Raw genomic sequence first — 22,661 nt, 5'->3', positions numbered from 1 at the left:
CGTCTCTTCTGGCTTCCACATGGTTTGCTTCTCTGTCTCAAGTTTCATTTCTTGACTTCCGATGGCTCGATGGTTTGATGGCTGGACTACAGCATCGAATCAAAAGCGGGCTGATCTCGGTCCTTCCGAAACTGTTTTCTGGTCGATCTGTCTCCTCTCTGCCAGACACCTTCTGCTGGTTTTTTTTTATTATTATTCATCTTGTTCTTTCATTGCTATGCTCCAGTCTCTCTTTCCTCCTTCTTCCTTCCTTTCCTCTCTTTCGTTCGTTTTGATCACAAAAGCAGAATGACGCGCACTGCTGCCGCTCTTTTGCTCGTCCTCGCCTGCGCAACCGCCGCCGCGCTCGCCAACCCGCTCCACGACGCCTTCTCCGCCCCAGCCGGCTCCGTCCGCGCCGGTGTCTCCAAGGTCGATGGTACGTGCGAGGTCAGGCGGACCACCCTGCTTCGAAAGCGCGACGCAACAGAGTGGAGCATTTATATTTTTGTTTTGTTTTTGTTTTTTTGTTTTTTACTGACCTCGCGCTCACTGTCTCTCTGTCTCTGTCTCTCTGTCTCGCGCGCGTTCTGCCTGCTGCCCTCGAATGACTGTGCTTTTGCTCCACAGCCACAATGCCCATCGGCGTCCCGCTTGGCGGTAAGTCTCTCTCGCTTCCCCCAAACAACAACAAGACTCTTTTTGTTTTTGTTGGGTTGCTTTTTTGCGCAAGCCACACTTTTTGCCTTTTTGTGGCACATGCTGATCCTCACGATCACCCCACTTTCCCTCTCTCTATTGGCTTGTTGCTTTGTCGTCGTCATCATCCTCATATTGCGCGCGATGATATGTTCGCAGGTTACAACCACGGCGAGCGTCGTGTGCCCAACTGGCCGCTGCCCATCCGCACCAACTACACTTACTGGATGACCCCGAGCGTTGGCCACCTCGATCCCACCTGGGCCAAGGCTCTCGTCATTGACGACGGCAACACCAAGTTCTGCTTTGCCACCATCGATGCGATTGGTACGCTTTTGCTTTTGCTTTTGCTTTTGCTTTTGTTTTCGTTTTTGTTTTTGTTTGATCGTTTGTTCGTTTGCTTGCTTGCCTCGATTCTGACGTGATCGTCTGGTGTTGCATTCATCTCCCCACAAAAAATCATCCATTAGGCTCCGAGGGCGATCTGCGCAAGATGGCGTACGACAATGCAGTTTCCCGCGGATTCACCGTTCCCTACGGCCAGTTCATCCTCTCGGCCAGCCACACGCACTCGGGCCCTGCTGGCATCTCATCCTCGTTCCTGTTCGAAGCCGCTCCGGCCATGGACCTCAAGGTCGCTGCTCTCCAGGAGCTGATGGCCAGCCACATTGCCGACGCCCTGGTTCAAGCAGAGCAAAACCTTGCTCCCGCTCAATTTGGCATTGGTACTGCTCGAGAGCTTGTCTGCCACATGCCACCATCAATTTGTTTTTGCTGCATACTCACGACGACTCTTGCACTTGCATTTACAGGCGTTGGACAGCTCGTCGGCGTCACTCGTAACCGCCGCGCCAACATCAGCCCTTACGTGACCCCGACTTCGATCGATCCCAACCTTGGTGTCGTTCGTGTCGACGACCAGAACGGCAAGCCGATCGCCACCGGTATGGTCTAACCGATGGTTGGAGTGTATTGTCGACTTGACCAGATTAGTTTATCTTCATTTTGTCTTCGTTTTTTTTTTTCATCCACTCCAGTTTTCAACTATGCCATGCACGGCACTTGCTACGGCCCCAGCAACATGAACTCATCCGGCGATATTCCCGGAGCCAGCTGCAATGCTGTCGAACAGGCTATCGGCGGCGTGGCGCTTTTCGTGAATGCCGATGCCGGCGACATTGATCCAAGTCAGTTCAAAACTGCTTGGAAGCTCTTGGTCCTTTTTTTGTTTTGTTTTGCAAGCAATTCTTGAATGATTGCATTGAGCGGTTTTCTCTATGGCTAACTGTGAATTATTTCGTGTCTTGCTGTGCCCGCAGCTGGCGAGTCCTGCCAAAACTTTGCCGGTGCCGTCACCATTGCTCAGGCCGTCAAGTCCACCCGTGACTCGATTGTGACCGCCACCAACATTACCATCGCCGCTGCCTATGCTGAAGTCAACTTTGGCGACACCGACATGAACATTACCCTTGCGCGCTTTGAGAACTGCACCTCGGTAAGCCAAAGCCTGAAACCAATCTTCATGTTCTTTTTGTGACCCGACTCTCACCTTTTTCTATTCCTCGACTACATGCCTGTCGTTCTTTTCCTCTGACTGGATTGCTGTTTTCAGGGCGGCGAACTTGACATTTGCACCATTTGCGCCGTGATTGGCTGCGAGTACAACGCCCACCTCGGCCCGTTCTACATCGAGACAGTGCCTGCGTTCGCCGGCGTTCGCTTCACTGTCAACAACGTCCACACCCTGCTCGCCACTCTGCCTGGCGAACCCCTGCTCGAGCTCGGCTGGCAAGTGCGCAACGACAGCGCGGCACTTGGATTTGACCAAATGATTCTTGCCGGCTACACCAACAACCACATGGGCTACTTCTGCACTCCCAACGAATACGTCATTGGCGGCTACGAGTCGCAGCTGACGCTCTGGGGCATTGACACTGCAGAGAAGATTCGCGCCAGCGTCAAGCAAGTCGCCGCCCAAGTTGCGCCGTAAACAACAACAACAACAGCAACCACCAATCATTGTTCATGGCTGATTGTACTTGATAGCGAGCTGTGTTTGTTTTACGTTGCTTTTTTGTTGTTGGGCAATCACGCTGAGATTGTGCAATGTTGGTTCAGTACACGGCTGTCTCTTTTGGTTTTTACGACTTTTGACTTTTGGAAATTTTCAGCATTCGCGGAACAAACACGTTGTATCTTTTGCAGACAAAGCATGGCAGGGGTTGGCTATTCATAGCACGGGGTTGGCGATTCACATGTCATCGTCGTCACTGGACGAATCATCCAACAGAGCTAACATTGTTTTTGAATCATTGCTGCGACGAGTTGTTGCAGGTCGAGTCACGGCAGAAGTTTGGTACGGTGATACCCATTGGCCAGGTGCACGAAATCCGCTAGCAGACGCGCTGGCGTTGTTCAGACGCACAGGGTTGCTGCTTGATGCCGATGTGGCAGATCGGTAATGTGACGGTGGTTGCCAACGATTCTCGGATTGCGCATCTGTTGTCGCTGAAGGTCGGGGTGCAGCAGCAGATCGATAGTTGGATGGAGGTTGCCACTGCTGGGCTGCTGCTCCACCCGAGTTTGAGCCGCGCACCAGCTCGTCAGCCGGTAGAGGGGCCGGTGGGCGGATTGGCATGGCATATTCGTGCACGGGCGTGACTCCGCTTCCAGAGTCGTCTTCCGAGGAGGTGGGCGATATCTGCTGCATCTGGAGTGACCGAGCCGAGACGTAGTGTTGTGGGACGGATTGCGTCATGCTGAAAGAAGCAGGCCGAGGAGCAGCAGGAGCAGCTGCTCGCGTCCCTGCTGATTGAGCGGATTGCTGCTTTTTGGCCTTGTAACGACGCCATATGCAGCGTCCCGCTATGCAGCAGACTACAAAGCCAATAACCACGGCAACAATCACAAAGACCAACTCAACGAGCCCAGCAGTGTCGGAGGCTGTGCTCACGTTCTCTTCTTGCCGCGAGCACCACAATGAATGACTTTCGAGAAGATTCGTGGTAGGGGTATTCCACCCAGGGTCGCAAATGCACGCCGTAAAGTTGGCATTCGGCACACCGTGATTGCAGTCTGCAGCCGACGTCACGTTGGGCAGTGTGTTCTACATTCGTTTGAATGCAAAATTCGCAAAAATTTGAGCGGCGCTAGACATACACAAGCAAAAAAGGGATGCAATCGCAACTGTAGGAATATTACCAAGGGGGTGAAGGTGTCAATCAGGTTAATGACTGGAGGGGGCGGTGGTAGAGTAAAGTCAATGCAAGAATTCGTGACCGGGTCGTATGTCTGGTATTTGAAGAACAAGGGGAGCGATTGTCGGAGTGAGGCGAATTCATCTGTGCAATCGCAGCAAGTTTGCTTTCAACCTACAATCACTGCTGAGGTAGTGCAAGTTCTCACGGGATCGCACAAAAGTGTAGTCCGATTGAAGTAGCCTCGCGTTCCAAGCGTCACAACCACGCAATCTGGTATTGTGCATCGAGCTTGTTGCAAGCTAGCATCATAACTGGTTTCCTACGGCCCCCTCGGTTGCAAGGTAAGTTGGCATGGTTCTGAACATACTGGTACCGAAAAAACCCAAAACGAGAAAACGCAAGCTGGCATACCATGTCTCCCGGGCAGCAGTCGGGGCTTGCCGGCCCAGCACATGAGGTAGGAACAGTGGTGATGGGTCCGCTCGGATCTGCCAAAGATTGGAGTTATGAGCCACGGCACATGTGCATGTGGTTGCAAACTTCAACATACCGTCGCGGCGTCGTCTTTGGCCGGCAGTTTGCGACAACGTTGCAGGCGCAGGATATGCAAAGTTTGCCAAGAGCCCTTGCCACCACGATGCGGGCTTCTAGAAGAACCAAATTGCGCAGATTTGTAGGTGGGCAACCGGACAACCAGACAAAACTAATTTTGCCAAAACAGGCGGCTGCAACCGCTTTCCTTCCCGCCGTCGCTCAACAGCTGACGGTCACCCCGACTTCATTAAAATTATCGCTTCGTATTGTTTTTGTTTCTCGTCAAGGAGCTAATGCGTCAACCAAGTTGCATCGATCTACCATTGAAAAAGAAAAGGAAAAGCCAAAGAAAATCAACGTCGTTTTGCTCAAAAAAGCAACCAATGGTTGATGGCGGATTTTCATTCCCAAAGCGTTCTCTCAATGTCACCATCCTCGCCCTTCGAAAACACAAGTGCAGAAAACTCACCTGTTCTACCTGGTTCATGTTGTAATTTTGCCACGTCTCAGCTGCATCACAAGTGGAAAGCTGCAGGACGACAATGCACACTGCGGTCCACAACGCCCACCGAGAGGCAGAGCACCGCTGCCGCAAAGTTCGCATGCTGAAAGGTTTGTGCAAACGTTTTGATGACACGCGTTGCACCGTTTATCCGCTTGGAAGAAGCTTTGAAGTGAATGTCGGCGAGTGGTTTTCGCAGTGAAAACGTTGTGTTATGTTATTTCCGAGTCGGCAGGATGCCTCATGCTGGTTGGATAATTCGAAAAGGCTATTTCCGCTGCAGCCCAGAAACGAGAAACACCGAAAAAAGAAAACCCGAAAAAAACGCAAGAAGAACGTCAAATTTGAAAATTCAAAAGTGATGAACCAAAACGAGAAAACGGCTTTTTTTTTTTTTTTTTTTTTTTGCATCCCAATTCTTCAAACTGTTTTGGATTTTCGTGATTGTCGTGTTTGCAACTCAAGTTAGCGCGGTGTCAACGAGCCAAACACCCAAACTCGCTGGACCAGCAATCTTGAACAAAATGAGAAATCAAAGTACTGACGAAAACCCAACAAATCCAAAACCGTTCAAACCGGCATTTCACTTCCAATCCTTCCCTCAACAACATCACCATCCTTCAAACTTACCAGGGGTTTTTTTTTTCATCAAACAGCTCCGTCAAGAAGCAATACCAAAGAGTCAGCACAGCAAATGTCACAGCACGTCTCGGCAGACGAAGAAGCAGCGATTCTGGAGCGCGTCGGGCGACTGGGCATCTCGCTTGGCGCCAACGAGGCCGTTTCAAACCAGCAGCTCGATACGACATTCACCGGTCGGCTGCCTGGCGCGGGTCGACCTGGCGCAAACAACACGACATTCGACCACGGATCGACATTGTCGTTTTCCCATAACGCACTTCGGGCTGCGGCGGGTGGAAGTGCAGGCGCGAATCAGGCGACGAGCGAGAAGCGGTTTGCCAGTTTGAAACACGCTGAAGCGCAGGCAATGCTGGTTGGATTGCTCGCCATCTACGACGAGGCATGGAACTGGAACGCTGCAGAACTGTCAGACGCTGCCAACTACAAGCGCATTTCCAAGCACCTGACCATGCTCGAGCTCGGCCACTTGGCACGGTCGGCCTCAGACCTCGATCCGGCGGTAAACGCCAAGCGTGTTGCACGCGTTGTTGCGGGGCTCCTTGACAAGATTGAAGCTCGACATGGCCCCAGTATTTACCGCGTACGCCAGCAGCAGCTCCGTCGTGCTGCAGCGATGAGCGTCGGGCGACCGCGTTCCAAATCGGCCTCGGCGTCTGATGCCAGTATGCTCAATGCAAGCGTCCTGCCAAACGACACGACGTTGAATACAACCAACCACTTTACTTCGACGAAAGGAGCCTTGCCTGCAGCGGTTGCACCCACTGTTGCACCCGTCGTTGCTGCTCCGCGAGCTGCTGCTGCTCCAATCCAAGCCGCCCGCCCCGCCGTGTCTGCATCAAGCCATGCACCGAGCCATGGGCCAACAGCTGCCTCCAAGCCAGTGGTACCAACCTTTGGGCGAGACATTTCCAACATTTCGTCAAATGTTGCTGGTGGCAAGAGTGCTGCACTGAGCAAGGTACGAGAAAAGCCTAAAACAACAGTAGCTGTGGGCGGAGAAGGAAGGGGAGATTTAGACGTTGGTGCACGATCTGATGTGCAGTATGCTACACAGGAAAATCCAGGGACACTGCACAAGTCCAAGAGCTATGGCAATTTGGACGAGAGCATCTTTTCGGATCCAAACTTCAATCCGTTTCAAACCACTCGCACTCTCGCCCGCACTCCCCCCTGCATTTCTGGTAAGAGTGGCTGCTGCGTTTGTTATCACCAACCACTACTCCTTTGCAACTGGACAGCTTAGGTTTTGATTGTTCTGTTTGCCTGTTTCAGGTCCCATTCCTCCCACCATCATCACGGTGGCAACGGCCTTCAGCCCAATTTTGGCGCGCGAAGCATTCAATCCGTTTGCGCCGCGGCATCAGCTTCAACGCACTCCCCAGAAGGTTGGCCATTGCATGATTTTTCTGTTTGGTGCAATTGATCAACATTCGGTTTGTGTTCTAACGATGTGAGTCTGTCTCTCGTTTTAGACGCAACCTCCGACTACAGAGAACAGTGTCATTGAGCCTGCCACTGTCGCGGTCGAGACGGCTGCAGTCACTGGAGGCGTCCCTTCTCCCCGCCGCGCCTATGCTGCTGTGGCGGCGACCGCGCCTGTCGCGAATGTCGGAGAACCATTACCAGTCCAATCACCTGTGCGCCCGCTGCCAGCGCTGGTCAATGCACGCGCGACTGCACATCTCAACAAGGAGGCAGAAAGTGCTGCTCACACTGTTGTACAAGCCTCGACGACATCAGCCAAGGCAGCCAAGTCACCAAAGTCACCCAAGTCGCCCAAGTCCAAAGTGCCGGCCAGAACTCTCCCAGTTGCCGCTCCCGTGACTGTTTCAGCGGTTGTTGCCGCACCTGTATTGAACGCTGCAGCTGCAGCAGAGGCTCCGGTTGTGCCGGCTCCTCAGGCCGTCACCTCATCGACTCGTGCTGCTCCAGCAGCTTTGATTGCTGCAGCCGCCCCAGCTCCTGAGCCCACTTCGGTCACCGCCATTGTAGCCAACAGTGCCTCCACTTCTGCTCCGAGCTATGCCAGTATGGTAAAGTCCCCAGCTAAAAGCCCACGCCGAGCTGCTGACCGTCGGATTATCGCCCTTCGCCACGACGATTTTGTTCCCTCGCCCAAGTCCCAGTACAAGACTGGACCAAGTGACGGGCGGGCCTCTCCTCTCCGAAACGTTTTGGCGACGGCTGTACCCATGCAGGATGTTTCGCCGCCACGTTCTCGCACGTCGCCCGCCAAGGCCAAACTTCAAGCCGCTATTGCCACTGCCCTTCCAGCGGAATCATCCACAAGGCGTTCCTCGCCCAGGCGTGCAGCCAGTATGGTGTCAAAGCCGCCGCAGAGTCAAGATGCTTTGGAATTGTCGCAGCGACAGTCGCTCAATTGTGCTGCAGCCCTGTTTAAGGAAGAATCAGCGGCGTCCTCGTACATGAATGCCGCCGCTGCTCATCGGGTCGCTACAGCTCCCGTCCCACCGGCGCTGACAGTAGTGAGTAACACGACTTCTTCCGCCATGATGGCACCTTCCACGGCAACCGCTATTGGCAAGACGCCAGCGCCAGTTCCTCGAGCTGCATCGCCACGGCGTCGCGAGTCACCGCGAAAGCAGATCCCAGCAAGTCCACAAAGGCCGCAGAACGAGGCTTCTCCAACAGCCAATTGGCTGGCGGATACGCTTCGTCAAACAATGCTGGAATTGGAGGCAGCGACAACCCTCGAAAGCGCGTCCCCTGCCATGTCGCCGGCGCTTTCGGCTCCAAACTCGCCCAGCAGTCGGGAGATTTTTGCCAAGCTCCGGCAGGTCAACACCCAACTTTGGGATGAGTTGGTCGCAACCTCACCCGCGCCTCGCGTTGCCTCACCGAAAAAGGCACCGACGCCCCGAGCCACTACTCCTGCATCTGCATCTGCATCTGCACCTACTCCTCTTGCTCAAGTTCGGACTGCCGTTGTCGTTGGTCCCGCGACTCAATCACCGATTCAAATCCCATCACCAGTCTCCCAATCACCAATCCAATCGCCGGTTCAAGTGCCATCGCCAGTCTCCCAAATGACCCAGCAACCAGCCTCGTTAACACACCCAGCTCCCGCAGCACGATCGCGCCCAGCCGCAACCACCATTTCCGTGTGCTCTCGAAGCGCGCTCGAGCGACTCGTCCGCCGCACCGAGCTGTACATTCAGCGCTATCAAACGCTTCAGCAAACCCGCGATGTGCTCGATAAGCTATCCGGTCTCTCGTTGCAATGAAGAGGTGAGTTTTTCGACTTTTTTTTTTTTGTTTGAGAAGAAGAACAACAACAACAAACCAAACCAAACTTTTCATTGCATCACTTCCCATCCACTCAAACTTTCCGGCCTCGGTCTGGTGCGCGGTCTGCGAGTGAGCAAGGGGGAATGGGAGCAGTGAGACGGAATGGATCACTTTTCGCTGCGAGCGCACAAAATCAACTATGGTTGCAACTCTCGTACCTGTGCTCACCATGCCCTCCAATCGTTCTACTCGTTCGTGAATTGTCGTTACAATGTCTCGTAGCTGCCATTCCAGTTCCAGTTCCAGTTCCAGTTAGAAAAACAACCAAGGTGGACTTTACCAAAACGCCCGCGAGCATCGAAACATTCACTGACCCGAGAAATATAGTCCGAAATTGAAGCGCTGCCCAACAACATGCTTTCTTGAGGCGTTTTGGAAGGCTTTCCGATCGTGTAGCTGTTTGAATGTCGATGCATGCAATGTTAATATCGAAAAACACAAAATTGAAATTGCTCAAAATTTGTCGCATTGACGATCTTACCTTGTTAAACAGTCGATATGGAACGTATAGTGATCTCTGTTGAACCGCAATAACAAGGTCAACAGCAACTTAGTGTACTCGTGCTGCATTGGCAACTGGCGGAGCATCCCTTACCGAATAATGTCAAATTGCCGGGGAGTGGAGCAATACATGCGCCCAATCGACGCGTTGCATCCAGCACATGTCAATGTATAATACCCGCTGTAGTGAAACCATCACAGCAACAACAAAATAAAACGTAGATTGGATTGGTTGATCAAGCAGAAAAGTCAGCGAGATGATCATCTCAGAACATGAACTGCAAAAAGCAATCTTACCAGCCAGTATCTACGCCCGACACTGATGTTTGCAGCTCTTTCGCTATTAACACTGCAGGCGATACAGCTAATAATGTGATGATGATGATGATGTTTGTTGTGGTGTGAGGCATGTACGGGAGGTGAGTGGAAATCAGCGCGCAACCAGGAGCATCGCTCTGCGTTCTTTGCTTCGGGGCGTACCAGCGAGCGTGATGGCGTTGAGATCGTCGACGGGTGTCACATATGCACACGAATCGCCCAGGATGGAGCGGCACTCTGAGCATTGGAAGACGACGGCGATCGGCTCTTCTTCGTTGGCGGCTTCGTCTGCAGCCGCGTGCTCTGCTTGCTGACCTGCGACATCGACACCCACACACCCACACACACACACACACGCATTGACACAATGAAAACACAATGACACGCACAAGGACACAAGGACGCCCCGCACCACAGACGCAGGCCGCTTGTTCGAAGATTTCCCGCCAAAACATTCATCCACCATCGCCGTCCGTCTGACGCGACTGGTGCTGCGTCACTCGTCCAACTCCGCGCCAGAGCGATGGGCAGAGCAGCACGTTCAAAACCCCGGGACTTTGTCCCGAGTGTGCAACCGAGTGCCGGACGAAATACACACTCACCTGCTGAACGGCTGCTGGACGACATCACAAACAACAACGACTGACCAAAGTGCACAGAGATCATCCGAAATGGGAATGTGTTGGTTTATCGTGTAGCATTACAAAAAGAAAAACAGGTTGGGACGCACACACACAGAAACGACGAGAACCCAACGATAAAGCTTTTATCGCTTGCCGGAAGAAGTAGCTTGAACGGCCTTGTCGACACCCTCAAGCGTCTCCACGCCGTATAGCGCTGCAATGTTCTCACGACGGAGCATGTTTTCGGCAGCATTAATATCAACAGAGGCGAGCGAGGCCACAGCGGTCGCGGTCGGCGCCGAGATGCCTGGCAAGCCGGAGGGCTTTCGGGAGGCGTGTGCCGAGGCTGGTGGGACGACGGTTGTGCTCTTGTTGCGCTTGGTAGCCAGGTCGTAGGCGCGCTGTGCGGCCAACGCAGCCTCGTCGACCGAGACTTGCCGCCCGTCCTTTTCTGCAAGCTCGCGCATCTTGGCGACTGTGCTGAGCGCAAGCGACTGTCCGCGAGCGCGCAAGAATTCGGCGCTGACGGCCGCCTCTGTCTTGGCCTGTGCGGCGCGGCGAGTGACCTCGATGACTTGCTTCTCGGTGCGACCACCCATGCCCTCGAGCGTGAAGGTGGAGTGCTTCTTGGGCAGTCGGTCGAGCATCTTTGAGAGGGCGTTGCGGTCTGCTCGGCCGGGTCGCAGCACGGTAATGTCCATCACGCGCGGCGAGTGTGTTGGGAAGGTGAATTCGACCACCTCGTCTTCAATAACGTTTCGGATGGTAAACCAGGACGACAAACCGAGGTTCCATCGCTTTTTGACGACAATGCCCATGTACTTTGTCACGCGGTTTGCGTCCTCGCCGGTCATGCTTGTGCGATACTTGACCGAGATGATCGAGCCCACGTCGAAGGCTGGGACTGGGGCTGCATTGTACCGCTGCAGCCGGACTTCGCGTCGCTTCAACCACGACAGCATGTCCGTCTTGGACGTCTCGAACGGCTCCTCTGCCAGGAATGTGCGCAACGCCTGCCGCGCAGCATCCTTGGTCGGAGCAGCCTCCTTGGCTGGAGCAGCAGCAGCAGCAGCACCGCCAGCAGGAGCGGTTCGTTTCGCTTGCGGCGGCGGTGGCTTGGCAGCAGCAGCGCCTGTTTCCAAACCATCCAAGCATCACTGAGTACAGGTTGACAAGGAATCGAGCAAGTGGGCACCAGAAGCGGGGGGGGAGCCTTCGAATGTCTTCCATTCAATGGGGACTTGCATGTGGCTGGACGTTTCCATTGAGCACACTCGCTCTGCCTCTCTCTCTCTCTCTCTCTCTCTCTCTCTCTCTCTCTCTCTCTCTCCCCCCCCCCCGTCACTCTCGCTTGCAGATCTGCCCATGGGATGGTCTTCTCCAAGCAATTGAGGGGGGTTTTCGCTTTCTTGTTGTTCTCCATTGACCGAGGAGCAGCAAGCAAACAACATGGAGATCTCTCAATCACTCTCGCTCCCTCCCTCTCTCCGTTCTCCATTCTGGCGGCATCGTACGCTTTCAACTTGCGCATTGAAGTAATCAAAGGATGAAAGTGGCAAGTCGTGGAGAGAAGGACGCGTGCTTTGCGTTACCAGCGAGGGCGGCGCTGCTGGCGGTGGCAATGCCGCGACGAGCGACGGCAACCACTGCTGCGGACTGCATTCGAAAGTGAAAGGGAAAGGATGACTGAGAGAAAAAAAACACTCCACTCGACGACGATGATGATCTATGTTATTACTAAACAGCCAGTAAGCGAGGGTAGCTGAATGGACAATGATACAATGCAAATCCCAATACAAACGAAAAGCTTAGAGTTCAGTTTTCTCTTCTTCATTCTCTTTGACTTGTTTTCCGAGTGTTGTCGTTGCTGTTGTCGGTGTTGTTACTATTAGTATTATTCTTTTTCTTTTTTTTTTCTTTTCCCCGGCTGCTGAGAATCATGGCTGCGCCAAAAGCCGTTCTGAGCTTCCGAGCAAGAGCGATCGACTTTACGCGCGCGCTGACCGTCTACCGGTCGGACGAAGTGCCCGATCTGGATGAGGCCCAGGCGATCTCGCGCGCCCTGCCGCAGCTGGCCACCGGCATGGAGAAGGAAGAGGAAGAGGTACGAAACGCTTTTTGTATGGGACTTGCATTGGGACTGGATCTCACTGACCTGTTGCCCTCCCCCCCCCTCCGGCTCCCCTCTCCACCACACACGATACAGGAACATCACTTGCAACAAGTCATCAACGTCATGTCGCAGGCGCCGCTGGACAAGGACAAGAAGGCCAGCCTGTACATCCCCATCCCAGAGGCAAACCTGCTCACTCCGGGCTACGAGCAGCACTACGCGCCAGACTTTAAGCTGCCAGAGCATTACATTCACATGCATGGTAACGCGGATGGTTGCGGATGAAAGGCGTGGGAGGGGCCTCCCCTTTTGTGTTCGATCTTCACTCACGATGCTGTTGCTTGCACTACAACCATTGGAAAATTGCCATACTCCAACAGGCAATGCAGCAGATCCCGATATTCCGAATTACGACATGGATAGTGAGGACGAGGCATGGCTGACGAGCGTGAACAGCTCGAGCAAGTCGTCGAAAATGACTCCGATTCAGTTTGAACGATGCGTTGACGCGTTCGAGCGATCTACCACAGGAAATGATGTAAAAGGGGAGACATGTGCTGTCGCAAGTGCTTGTTGTGCGTCGTGTGAGACAACGTGCCCCGCTCACTCTTCTTTGACAATCGATTCAACGCTTGTGATTTCAAGATTGCCCCGTTTGCTGCCATTCGACCAAGCCTTCCGGAAAATGAAAACGATGACATGTTAATGACGGCGTATGAGCATTGGAAGTCGCGGCGCATGCGAAAAGGGCAGCCGCTGCCTCCGACCGTCAAAACTGAAAAGAAACTGCACGATCCGGCGACCGAGCGCGACCCTTACGTTGCCTTCCGGCGTCGCTTTGAGAAAATGACGACGCGCAGAGTGAGTCCTCTGTTTGCGAGTGCAAGCGCGGTTTGCCAGTTGCTGATTTTTTGTTTGTTTTGTTGTTATGGTATTTTTTGTTTTTCGCTGCTATCACTCGCCAGAATCGCAAAACGGACGAGCTCTCGTACGAGCGAATGCTCAAATTGCGACGAGACTTTGAACGCGTCCGAACGCTTCTGGACTCGCTTCGCCGCCGTGAGAAGTACAAGTTGGAGGGCTACCAGGTGGATGTCGAGCTGTTGGAGCGCCGGCATGCACTCGGCGATTACACTGTGACGGAGCTTTTGCCTCCTCCCGTTCCTCGCATGTATGTGCGGGCGGATTGTAGTAGCGGCAGGGAGGGAGCTTCGATTGCTTACTTTTTTTTGTGCTTTTTTTTTTTTCGAAACAACAGGTCGCTCAAAAACACGATCGGCGCTCCAGGCGTGCGTGGCCTGAAAAAGCGCAAGGCGGACGATGAGGCGACAAGCACGGCAGCGAGCGGTGCGCCGCGATTCACGATGCGCCGTCTGTTGCGCGAAGAATCGGACGACGAAGCCGAAGAAGAGTTCTTGCGCCACATCCCAGCAAGTGCTTTGGACGACGACTCGGGCGACATTGTGTTTGAGCCGTTGCGCAACTTCTTCAAGCTCCGGATGGCTCGAATTGCACAGCGGCACTCGCAGGGTGCGACTGAGACACCCGCAGCAGGGGCAGGCGACGACGACGCAGACCTCGCTGATGATGAGGAAGACGAGGTGGTGGATGACCTTGACTGGGAGTGTGAAACTGCGTTTGAACTCGCAGCTGCAGCCGCAGCCGCAGCCTCTCGCGAAAACAACAACGAGGCCACCGACGAAGGGTTGCCGTTGCTTCGAGACCGGTTTTTGACTTCCGACTTTGCCTCTGTTCTCCCGCCCTCCGACTCCAACGATCCATTTGCCTTTGTTCGCCAGCGGAATTGTTCGTACCATCCGGTAAGTTTTTTTTGTTTCGTTGGTTTTTCGTTGGTTGGTTTGTTGTCTGGAAGAAGGCTTACAAAGCGACACAAACCAAACCAAAAAAAAAAAAAAAAAAAAAACAGCCACGCCACCACATGATCGCCCCGCCCATCGCGTCACACGCAGCATTGTATCGACCGGTACCGTTTGGTCGATCGGGATTGATTCCGCTGGGTGTGCGACGTATCGGCCGCGGCGGACGAGTCATTTACGATCGTGCCACCTCGGCGATTGTCAACCCGCGGCTCCGGCAGCTCCAGCAGCGCGGCCAGGCCGACGGACCGCCGCCAATCGAATTCTCTGATCCTTTCATCCAAGCGGCCGACGAGTTTGACGAAGTGCACCAGCGCGTTCTCCGGTTTGCGCCGAATCTTTTATTGTACGTTTTTTCGATTGTTCTGTGAATACGCTTGTTCGCGAAAACGCTCATGCTGCTTGCCAATGCTCTTTTGTTTCTGGGGGGGGGGGATTTCCAGCCCTGCAACCAATCCAAGGACGTTGCTGTGGCCGAGCACGCTGGCACACACGCAGACGTCGGAAGCCGAAGAAGCCACCACTGCCATTAACAGCGTGACGGCTGTCGGACTGCGGCCCATGGATGTTGAGCATCTGGACCAGCGCCCGACGGCAGTGCCGCTTGCCCAGCAGCACTACGAGTTGGTGGTTGGGCCGAACGGCGAATTGGAGCGCAACACGAGCAGCTCGCTGTATGCATCAGCATCAGCAGCCCAAGCAGCAGCACCATCTGCGGCCGAGGATGCATGTGCACCATTCGATCCGGCCGAACTCCGAAGCATGCCGAGTCTCTTCTCGCTGGCAATTCGCGACCACCTGCGCCAACAACGACCCCCGCCTCCGCTCACCGGGTTTGTGATGTAGAAAACGGAACCAAAGGGGGTTTGCTGTGTTGTTGTTGTTGTTTTTATTTCAGTACAGGATCGATTGTTTTTTTTTTCCCCCAAAAATCAACGCGACGCCAATAAAATGGCCAAGACAAGGAACCATTGCGTCATAGTCCCCCGCTCTCTCTCTCTTTCCCGCTCTCTTTCCCCCCTTCTCCTGACTCTTTGTTTTCCCAGTAATTCAGACATGATCACGCATTCTTCAAAGCAGCCCCATATAATCCTCAACGCTCCACACACAGCGAGCACACTCAAGAAACACAGCGAAAATCCGCTACACAGGTGTCGTTCGCTGATAGGTCGGCTTTGCTTCCAAATGCTGAGCTGGCACTTTTTTGTATTCTCTCCTTTTTTTTTTTTTTATTTCTTTGTGTTTTCGGACTTCAGTCTTTGTTTTTGTTGTCTGTTGTCAGTGAAATCGCGACCAAAGACGGACAACAACAAACAACAAGGAACACAAGAAGAACAAAGAAGAACAAGAAGAAGAACGAGGCGAGAAACAATAGCACAAGAAGGAACACGAGAACTCCGACGCCCCAAACGTACCTGTGGAACAACATGACGCTGCAGCAGTCTGCAGCCGACATCCCATACAACGACAGCGCCAACAATTTCGACGACGACGATGACGGACTCGCGAGGGCGTTGGCGCTGGTCGAGGCTGGAACGGGTTCCGCTGCTCTTGCTTTGACAACTCCGACGACAACTCCGACGACGTCATCGCACTTGATGGTCCATATGATGGAGCACGAGCGCGTTTCGCCCATTCTGTCGCCGCTGTCCGCAAGCTCGGTCTCGTCCGCATCGGACTGGCTCGAGATGCAGGACTGGACGGGCCACGACGACGAGCTCGAGCGACTCGCGCTGATGAATGGTCCGATTCTGACGACCGCCAATCCCTCGTCCTCGTCCTCTTCCGCTTCTTCGGCGTCCTTCCAAGCACACCAGCAGCTGTTCAGCTCGCTGTTTCTGGAGGCAGAGGCTGACATGTTGACGCACAAGTCAGTGCCGCTCTCCCTGTCCATGGCGCTCGAGACGTTGGAAGACACCGAATTTGCCGCCACGAGCGTCGCGAGCTCGCGTGCCAAGCACATCTTGGAAGACGTGGACGAGTTTGCGACTCCTGCCAGCAAGCGGACACGCACCAAGAGCTGTAATGGCAATATTGCAGCAGCAGCAGCAGCAACCGCGACTTCGCCTGTGCCGATTGCGCCTGCACCAACCTCCTCAAGCTCTCGTCGCCATCCCGCATCCTCAGCAACATCAACGGGAGGCGCCAACTTCCCTGTGCTGGACAAGGAGGCCAAACGAAAGCTGAGCAACCGCAACGCTGCTCGCAAGAGCCGCGAAAAGAAGCTCCAGCAGTCCGCCGACCTGAACGAGCAGCTCGAGAAGGCCCTTGCCGCTCGTGACTCGTACTCGAAACGGGTCGAGCAGCTCGAGCAGAGCAACCACGCGTTGCAACAAGAGCGCGATGCGCTGATGGCCGCACTGCGGTCACGCGCGCTGCTCGCTGGCTCAGCCGACCAACCACTCCCTACTGCTGCAGCTGCACAGCCAAGTGTGCAGGCTGCTGCTCTTGCCGAAGCCGCGGCGCCCCTTGACGAGCTCTCGTTCGCCGACATTTTCTCGACGACCTGGGACTCTGCCGCCACCCAACAGTGCCATGGAGACGATCAACAATCTTCTTCTCAGCTCGATAACTCGTTGACATCACAGCAACAGCAGCAGCATCAGCAATGCCAGTCGCAATCTCAGCAACAACCTCAATCCCTACTCGATCGTGCAGTCCGCCAGAGCAGCAACACTTGCAGCTCGCGAGCAGCCCGCGACGAGGAGACCTTCAATGAGTCTGCAGCACTCGTTCGTCAACCCATGCAACGGGGGTCTCTTCAATCGCTGGTGCTTGTGATGCTCACGTCCATGCTTGCCATGCTCGATCAAACGCCGCTGCCGCGCCAGCACGATCCCGCGCTTCTTCAGAAGGAGGAGAATCCTCCCAAGCAGCACGATCGCCAGCAGCAGCAACAGCTTGCTCCGCAGTACCAATGCGACAAGCTCCAGTACGACCAGACTTGGCAAGTAATGTCAATGATGGTACTGTTGTTGTCGGTCGTGAGGCCCCAAGCGCAAGCTTGGTCGCGACACAAGGCGAGGCTGACATCTCGTTCCTTGATCAATGGGTTTGCTCAGCCGACCCTGACAGTGGTTTGCTAGACTTGAGCATGATGTTTTGAGTGTTCTTCTTGCTATTGCTATTTGTTGTTGATGTTGTTATTGAGTTCTCGGTTGTGATGCCTAAATGGTTTGTGTTTTTGACGTTTGTTCAAAACACGATGAGAATAGACACTTTTTTTATGAAATCATCAATCATCACAAGTTCAGTAGAATGCAGCACTGCTCAGTCCCAGTCTGAGTCTCAGTCTCAGTTTCTTTTAGGTTTGTCCTGACTCGACTCTCTCTCTCTCGCGCGCGCTTGTGATGACGATGATGATGATGCGCAAACCGACACGCACGCGGAATATTCGCCAAAAGCTCGTTGGCGAGGACGACGACTCGGACGACGCGAACAACGCAGTCCCAACGTCGGCGACTGAGGAGAGTGGATCACTGCGCCAACATGAGAACAACGACGACGAGCAGAGCACTGGAGCCAAGCGATCTGACGACGCCGGGCGGCCCGATCGAGCCGGACATGCACGGCACCGGAATCGCAGCGAGGACAAGGACGGAGACAAGGACGACGAAGACGAGGACGAGGACGATGGACCAGCGTCGATCGCAAAGACGACAAGCACTCTGTTCAAGCGGTCGTCAACAGGACTGCGGATTGCTGCTGCTGGTAGTAGTAGTGGTAGTGGTGGTGGTGGTGGTGCCACCGCCAATCGCGCTGTCGGCGGGATGCGAGCTGGAACTGCAACTGCTGCTGGATTGATGAGCAGCAGCCATCATCCGGTTGCTGCGACGACGAACGCTGCTGCTGCAAAGTCGCTGATGAGCTTTGCAGATGACCCAGATGCCATGTCGTCCGACGCTGACGAGGAAGAGGCAAGAGTCAGGCGCGCAGCCAAAGAATCGCTGCGCAAGAGCCAGCACCATCACCACCACCACCACCATCACCGTCATGACCATTCTGACGAACCGCAGAGTAGTCAAAGCACCAAGTCTCACGAACGCTCGCATCGCAGCAGAGGTGAGGACAGCGTGCGCGAAGAGGACGCTCCAGCAGTCCAGCGATCGCTCGCCGACATCAAGGCCGCATACGGAATTGTTGATACTCCCAACACTCGCCCTCCAGCAAGCATGCCCATGCAAATCGACGAGGACAATGCGGACGACGGCGTGCTGACGGGCGAGGCTGCGCTCAACTTGGCCGACACACAGGTGCCCGAATTTGAGCAGCCGTTCGATGAAGACCGCATCCCGGACGCCAACCGAATTGCCGAAGCCAAACTCCGTCGAGAACGTGCAAGGAAGACCGGCGACTATATTTCCCTGAGTGAAGGAGCAGGTTTGCAAGATTCAAGAGCATCTCTGCCTGCCGCAGATGATCCAGCTATTGGAGAGGAGGGCCACTACGGAGAGTACTCTGGTAAGAGGTCATTTCTGACTCGTGGATGCGTGTTATGCATTTCTAGATATGGGGGGGGGCGGAGGAGGCAACGATGCTAACACGACAATCCGCAACAACACCACAGGCAACCGGATATCGTTCGGAGTCAAATCAAAACACGCTGAAAAAATGGAACGAGCCAAAATCATTCGGCAGGCATTGAACGAGGGCATGGATGACGATAACGACGACGACACGATGGATACAGCCTCAGCTCGTGGACGCGGCGACGAGGACGACGAGGACGACGAGGTCCGTGCTTGGGAACGCGCACAAATCCAAAAGGGAGGCGCAGCTCATGTATTGGCCCAAGCGACCAAAGCGCAACAAAAGCAGCAGCGGCAACATGACCAAGCACCATCCGATCGTGGTATTCTCGGCTTCAGACAGCCACCACAGCATGACTACATGCCAAACATTGCTGCGCTGCCCTTGCCGCTGCCCTTTGAAGTGGCACAAGGCAGTATCAACGAACGACTGACCGACCTTCGCGATGCGCTCACACATTACGAGCACAAAATGGCGCGCGTTCAAGCCGAGCAAACGCAAGTGAAGGGCGTCATTTCCAAGCTCACCGACGAGATTGATGTTGTTTCGGCCCGTCTGTCGTACTTTCAAGGTGTCAAGGATTATGTTACGGATTTGCTCGGGTGTCTGGATGCGAAGGTAAGAGAGAGTGTTGTCCGCGTCCTGCGCGTGGTCTCGTCGCGCATTCTAACGATTTAATGCACATCGCGCACAGTGGCCACTCATTCAAGCAGCTGAGGGATCACTGAATGAGCTCTTCCAAGCATTTGGCAGCTTGACAACCGATGTCAGCGTTGATGGTAACCTATCACAAATCCAAAAGAAAGGACACATTCGGCGAACGAGACAGTATTTTGTTTTTTTGTTGCTCACTTCGTCGTCTTTATTCCTTCAGATGATGCGCTCGAGGCCCCCGTCCATCGTAGTCGCTATGATGAGCAGCTTGGTAAGTACTCTCGAGGCATGGGGGACTTGCAAAAATGCTCATTGATGCCAACACAACAAATCCCTGACTTGCCACACGTCCTTTTCCTTTGCCTGCAGTATCTGTACTTGGTGCAGCTCAACGGATATTTGACGATGTCCTCGACGACTTTGGCTCGCTCGAGTTTGTCATTGGCAAATTTGACGAGCTGCGGCGTCTCTACCCGCAAATGTACTCTGAGTCGTACGTGAGCTTCTTTCTCCCAAACTTGTTCTCCCCATACGTCAGCCACGCGCTACTGGCTTGGCACCCGCTGTTGGTAAGCATGGTTCATGTCGATTCAGCGTTTTGTTTGGAAAAGGGTTGTTGGCGAAAAGTTTGTGAACCCTTTTTTGGTTGTTGCCCAATCTCACAGTCCCTTGCTTGGCTGCCGTTGAAACAGGGAGACGCAGCTGATATCACGGCAATGCCCTGGTTTGGAACCATTGCAGCTTTCGCTGGGCGCTCGGCGTCTTCCACGGGCGCCGGCGCACTCGATGCCAATCCTGACGCCGACCTCTTGCTGCAATCTATCGAAAAGTCACTACTTCCACGCATGCTGGGTGTCTTGATGCACGTTTGGAATCCCTTTTCGCTTTGTCAATCATCCCGAGCGCTTTCGGTCGTCTCGACGCTCATCCAGTTGGCAGACAAGTCCTATTCTTCTGCTATTACGCAAACTTTCCACACTTGTCTGCGCGACAGCGTCGTGCAGCGGATTCAAGAGGCGCTCGAGCTGCGCCCAGGCCATGTCAACTTTCCCTCCCCACAAGCCAAAGCCGCCCTCCTCACAGACTTGGCCAACCCGACCAGTGTTCTGACTGACTGGATTTCGTTGCTCCCCAATGCGAGTCGCGATGTCTCTTGATTTTGTGAGCGACTGTCAAAACCAGAAACACCGAGATAATATACATCCGTTCTTATTCTGCTGGCTATATTTGATTGTATTCGTTGTTTGTATTTTGACAATTTTGAACTGCTGGAGAACGCGTCGCTTTTGCTGGTTTTATGGTTACAACGCTGCTGCGGTAATCTTGCCCGCGCCCTTCCTCTTGCCGACGTCGGCGAGCTTTTGGGCTGCTCGCAGTTTGAGGACTCGCTTGTGGTAAATCGTGCTAGCAGAAGCCTTACGCGCGAGCGCAGCCTTGAGGCGCTCGGGGACGGGTGCCATGGCCACCGCGCTGTCCGCCACGAACATTTCCGAGAATGCGGCAGGTTGGCCTGCCTCCCGGCTGGCAATGCGCACGACGCTGCAAATATCCTCATACGACCACTTGTCGGCCTCCAGGAAAGGCAGTACAATCACGTCACGGTGTTGCTGATCGCGCATGGAGGCAAGATGCGTCTTGTAACTCTCAATCAATGCGGACAGCCGGTCGTTCAACGCTTGCTGCTCGGCGGCATCGAGCCCTTCAGAGGCAGGTGCGGAACTGTCGCTGGACGTGGCGTCCGTCGCAGACGTGCTGGCATCTCCGAAAAGACTTGCCAGCATGTCGTCAGCGGCGTTGGATGCTGGTGTGGTTGGCTCCTGGGTCAGCGGTTCGAAACCACCGGTTTCGGCCGCTGCATCGGTCGCGGCGTCTGCGTTTGTCGCTTGCTTCCGCTCTTCGGTGCCAGGAATGGGATACAGCTTTGCGAAATCGGCGTGGAAGGACTTTGCGAGTTTGGTGAATTCTGGCCACTGGGCAGCAAATGCCGGCTGTGCCGCCAGACCGTAGACGTTTGTATGCTTTGTCGCTCGCTTTGCCTTCTGCGAGTCTGTGTTGCGGGAATCGACGGCAAACCAAACAACAAGAAAAACGGGGGGAAATGAGTTGAAATGGCTTGAATTGGGCAGTGTAAAATCCAGCTCCTTTTCATCCAGGTAGGCTTACTCAAAGAGATGACGATGGCCGGGAAGGCCGTCTTGTTTGGTGAAATGACAATTGGCACTGACGGGTTGGTCATTCGCAAACTTGGCACTTGCCACTGGACGAATTCCCTGTTCAACAAAGCAGAAATTGAACCGTTTCGTTCAAAGGTGAACAAAAAAAAGTCAGTGATTGTTGGGATTCAACGATTGCAGTATCCAGTTGCAAACACGTCAAAGTTGGCAACCAAAAATGCTTAAAACGAAAAAAAAAAAAAACCGAAAAAACGAAAAAAAAAAAAAATCTTGGAAAAAAAAAAAAAAAAAAAGAGAAATCAAAACCATGCGGCTTTTGGGCTTTGGCTTTGGCTTTGGATCGCATTGAAGGACGAAAAGCACCCCAGGCGCATGATCAGCAGCACTTGAATCAGCATGATCACAGTGATGACACACACACACACAAGCAAACTCACCAGAGGGAGCCTCGCGAGACAGAGTGCGTGTAGACAGTGATGCGCTCGACGGCGGGATGCAGAGCAAAGCCATTGCGCTGGGCGGCGGCCTGCGTGCGGGGCTGGCGGAAGGCGATCGGCGCTGGTCGACCCGCGCGCCTTTCGAGACGCGCAGCAGTCGCCGCAGCAGCTGCCTGGAGCGAGGCGGCGACCTCGGCAGCGGTGGGGCCGCCAGGCGTGCCCGCAACGTCGCCAGCAGCAGAAGCAGCCGCAGCAGCTGCAGCGTCGGCACCGCTCTCCTCGCCTGGCTTGGCCGAAGCGCCGAGGGCATCGGTGGTGTATGCGAGCTCCTCAGCAGTCCACTGGGCGGCTTCCTCGCGAGGGGCCTTCTTGCCGGCGCGAGCGGTCGCCAGCGCAATGGAGCTGCTCGCCTGGCTCGAGAGCATCCGTCGAGAGCCAGCAGCGCATCGCAGAGCCAGCCCAGCAAGCATTGTTTCTGGTCACAAAAATAAAGAGTGTGAGTGTTATAAAATCCAAGTATGATTGTCATTGAATGGGTGCAGCATTATGAAAGGCGAGATGTGAAAGTC

General features: G+C 54.2%; 9 protein-coding genes across 9 annotated transcripts; 5 read left to right on the top strand and 4 right to left on the bottom strand.

Moving 5' to 3' along the window:
• The first annotated feature begins 235 nt into the window (after positions 1 to 235).
• On the top strand, positions 236 to 2,857 carry CAOG_01451 (hypothetical protein). Its single transcript, XM_004364262.2, has 8 exons — positions 236 to 418; positions 610 to 639; positions 838 to 1,005; positions 1,149 to 1,403; positions 1,491 to 1,622; positions 1,716 to 1,865; positions 1,998 to 2,173; positions 2,291 to 2,857. Exons 1-8 carry the CDS (start codon positions 289 to 291, stop codon positions 2,666 to 2,668), a joined length of 1,419 nt encoding a protein of 472 aa, XP_004364319.1. The 5' UTR covers positions 236 to 288; the 3' UTR covers positions 2,669 to 2,857.
• Positions 2,838 to 5,625, bottom strand: CAOG_01450 (hypothetical protein). The gene is made up of 7 exons (XM_004364261.2): positions 5,545 to 5,625; positions 4,882 to 5,191; positions 4,429 to 4,525; positions 4,290 to 4,366; positions 4,054 to 4,197; positions 3,880 to 3,969; positions 2,838 to 3,784 (listed from the first exon to the last, which is right to left on the bottom strand). Exons 2-7 carry the CDS (start codon positions 5,014 to 5,016, stop codon positions 2,930 to 2,932), a joined length of 1,398 nt encoding a protein of 465 aa, XP_004364318.2. The 5' UTR covers positions 5,017 to 5,191; positions 5,545 to 5,625; the 3' UTR covers positions 2,838 to 2,929.
• On the top strand, positions 5,609 to 8,801 carry CAOG_01449 (hypothetical protein; the record flags this gene model as incomplete). Its single annotated transcript, XM_004364260.1, has 4 exons — positions 5,609 to 6,514; positions 6,599 to 6,737; positions 6,829 to 6,941; positions 7,029 to 8,801. The coding sequence occupies 4 exons, from the start codon at positions 5,609 to 5,611 to the stop codon at positions 8,799 to 8,801; spliced, it is 2,931 nt and encodes a 976-aa protein (XP_004364317.1).
• A 5-nt stretch (positions 8,802 to 8,806) lies between these two features.
• Positions 8,807 to 10,317, bottom strand: CAOG_01448 (hypothetical protein). The gene is made up of 8 exons (XM_004364259.2): positions 10,287 to 10,317; positions 9,847 to 9,999; positions 9,664 to 9,730; positions 9,461 to 9,547; positions 9,347 to 9,382; positions 9,180 to 9,261; positions 9,024 to 9,087; positions 8,807 to 8,928 (listed from the first exon to the last, which is right to left on the bottom strand). The coding sequence occupies exons 1-8, from the start codon at positions 10,309 to 10,311 to the stop codon at positions 8,897 to 8,899; spliced, it is 546 nt and encodes a 181-aa protein (XP_004364316.1). The 5' UTR covers positions 10,312 to 10,317; the 3' UTR covers positions 8,807 to 8,896.
• Positions 10,318 to 10,349: 32 nt separating this feature from the next.
• On the bottom strand, positions 10,350 to 11,983 carry CAOG_01447 (hypothetical protein). The gene is made up of 2 exons (XM_004364258.2): positions 11,900 to 11,983; positions 10,350 to 11,439 (listed from the first exon to the last, which is right to left on the bottom strand). Exons 1-2 carry the CDS (start codon positions 11,967 to 11,969, stop codon positions 10,451 to 10,453), a joined length of 1,059 nt encoding a protein of 352 aa, XP_004364315.1. The 5' UTR covers positions 11,970 to 11,983; the 3' UTR covers positions 10,350 to 10,450.
• A 157-nt stretch (positions 11,984 to 12,140) lies between these two features.
• Positions 12,141 to 15,143, top strand: CAOG_01446 (EPC1 protein; the record flags this gene model as incomplete). Its single annotated transcript, XM_004364257.2, has 8 exons — positions 12,141 to 12,411; positions 12,514 to 12,682; positions 12,801 to 12,958; positions 13,066 to 13,281; positions 13,386 to 13,591; positions 13,679 to 14,240; positions 14,348 to 14,643; positions 14,741 to 15,143. Exons 1-8 carry the CDS (start codon positions 12,247 to 12,249, stop codon positions 15,141 to 15,143), a joined length of 2,175 nt encoding a protein of 724 aa, XP_004364314.1. The 5' UTR covers positions 12,141 to 12,246.
• Positions 15,144 to 15,724: 581 nt separating this feature from the next.
• CAOG_01445 (hypothetical protein) lies at positions 15,725 to 17,383 on the top strand (the record flags this gene model as incomplete). Its single annotated transcript, XM_004364256.1, has 2 exons — positions 15,725 to 17,248; positions 17,360 to 17,383. 2 exons carry the CDS (start codon positions 15,725 to 15,727, stop codon positions 17,381 to 17,383), a joined length of 1,548 nt encoding a protein of 515 aa, XP_004364313.1.
• A 197-nt stretch (positions 17,384 to 17,580) lies between these two features.
• On the top strand, positions 17,581 to 20,700 carry CAOG_01444 (hypothetical protein). The gene is made up of 6 exons (XM_004364255.2): positions 17,581 to 18,758; positions 18,865 to 19,445; positions 19,522 to 19,606; positions 19,702 to 19,752; positions 19,851 to 20,050; positions 20,174 to 20,700. The coding sequence occupies exons 1-6, from the start codon at positions 17,648 to 17,650 to the stop codon at positions 20,636 to 20,638; spliced, it is 2,493 nt and encodes an 830-aa protein (XP_004364312.2). The 5' UTR covers positions 17,581 to 17,647; the 3' UTR covers positions 20,639 to 20,700.
• CAOG_01443 (hypothetical protein) lies at positions 20,692 to 22,573 on the bottom strand. The gene is made up of 3 exons (XM_004364254.2): positions 22,093 to 22,573; positions 21,645 to 21,751; positions 20,692 to 21,528 (listed from the first exon to the last, which is right to left on the bottom strand). The coding sequence occupies exons 1-3, from the start codon at positions 22,560 to 22,562 to the stop codon at positions 20,783 to 20,785; spliced, it is 1,323 nt and encodes a 440-aa protein (XP_004364311.1). The 5' UTR covers positions 22,563 to 22,573; the 3' UTR covers positions 20,692 to 20,782.
• Positions 22,574 to 22,661: the final 88 nt, after the last annotated feature.

This window comes from Capsaspora owczarzaki (genome assembly GCF_000151315.2).
Source record: "Capsaspora owczarzaki ATCC 30864 unplaced genomic scaffold supercont2.2, whole genome shotgun sequence".
Lineage (NCBI taxonomy): Eukaryota > Filasterea > Ministeriida > Capsasporidae > Capsaspora > Capsaspora owczarzaki.
The sequence above is the reverse complement of the archived record's forward strand: the minus strand, read 5'-3'. Positions and strand labels throughout refer to the sequence as shown.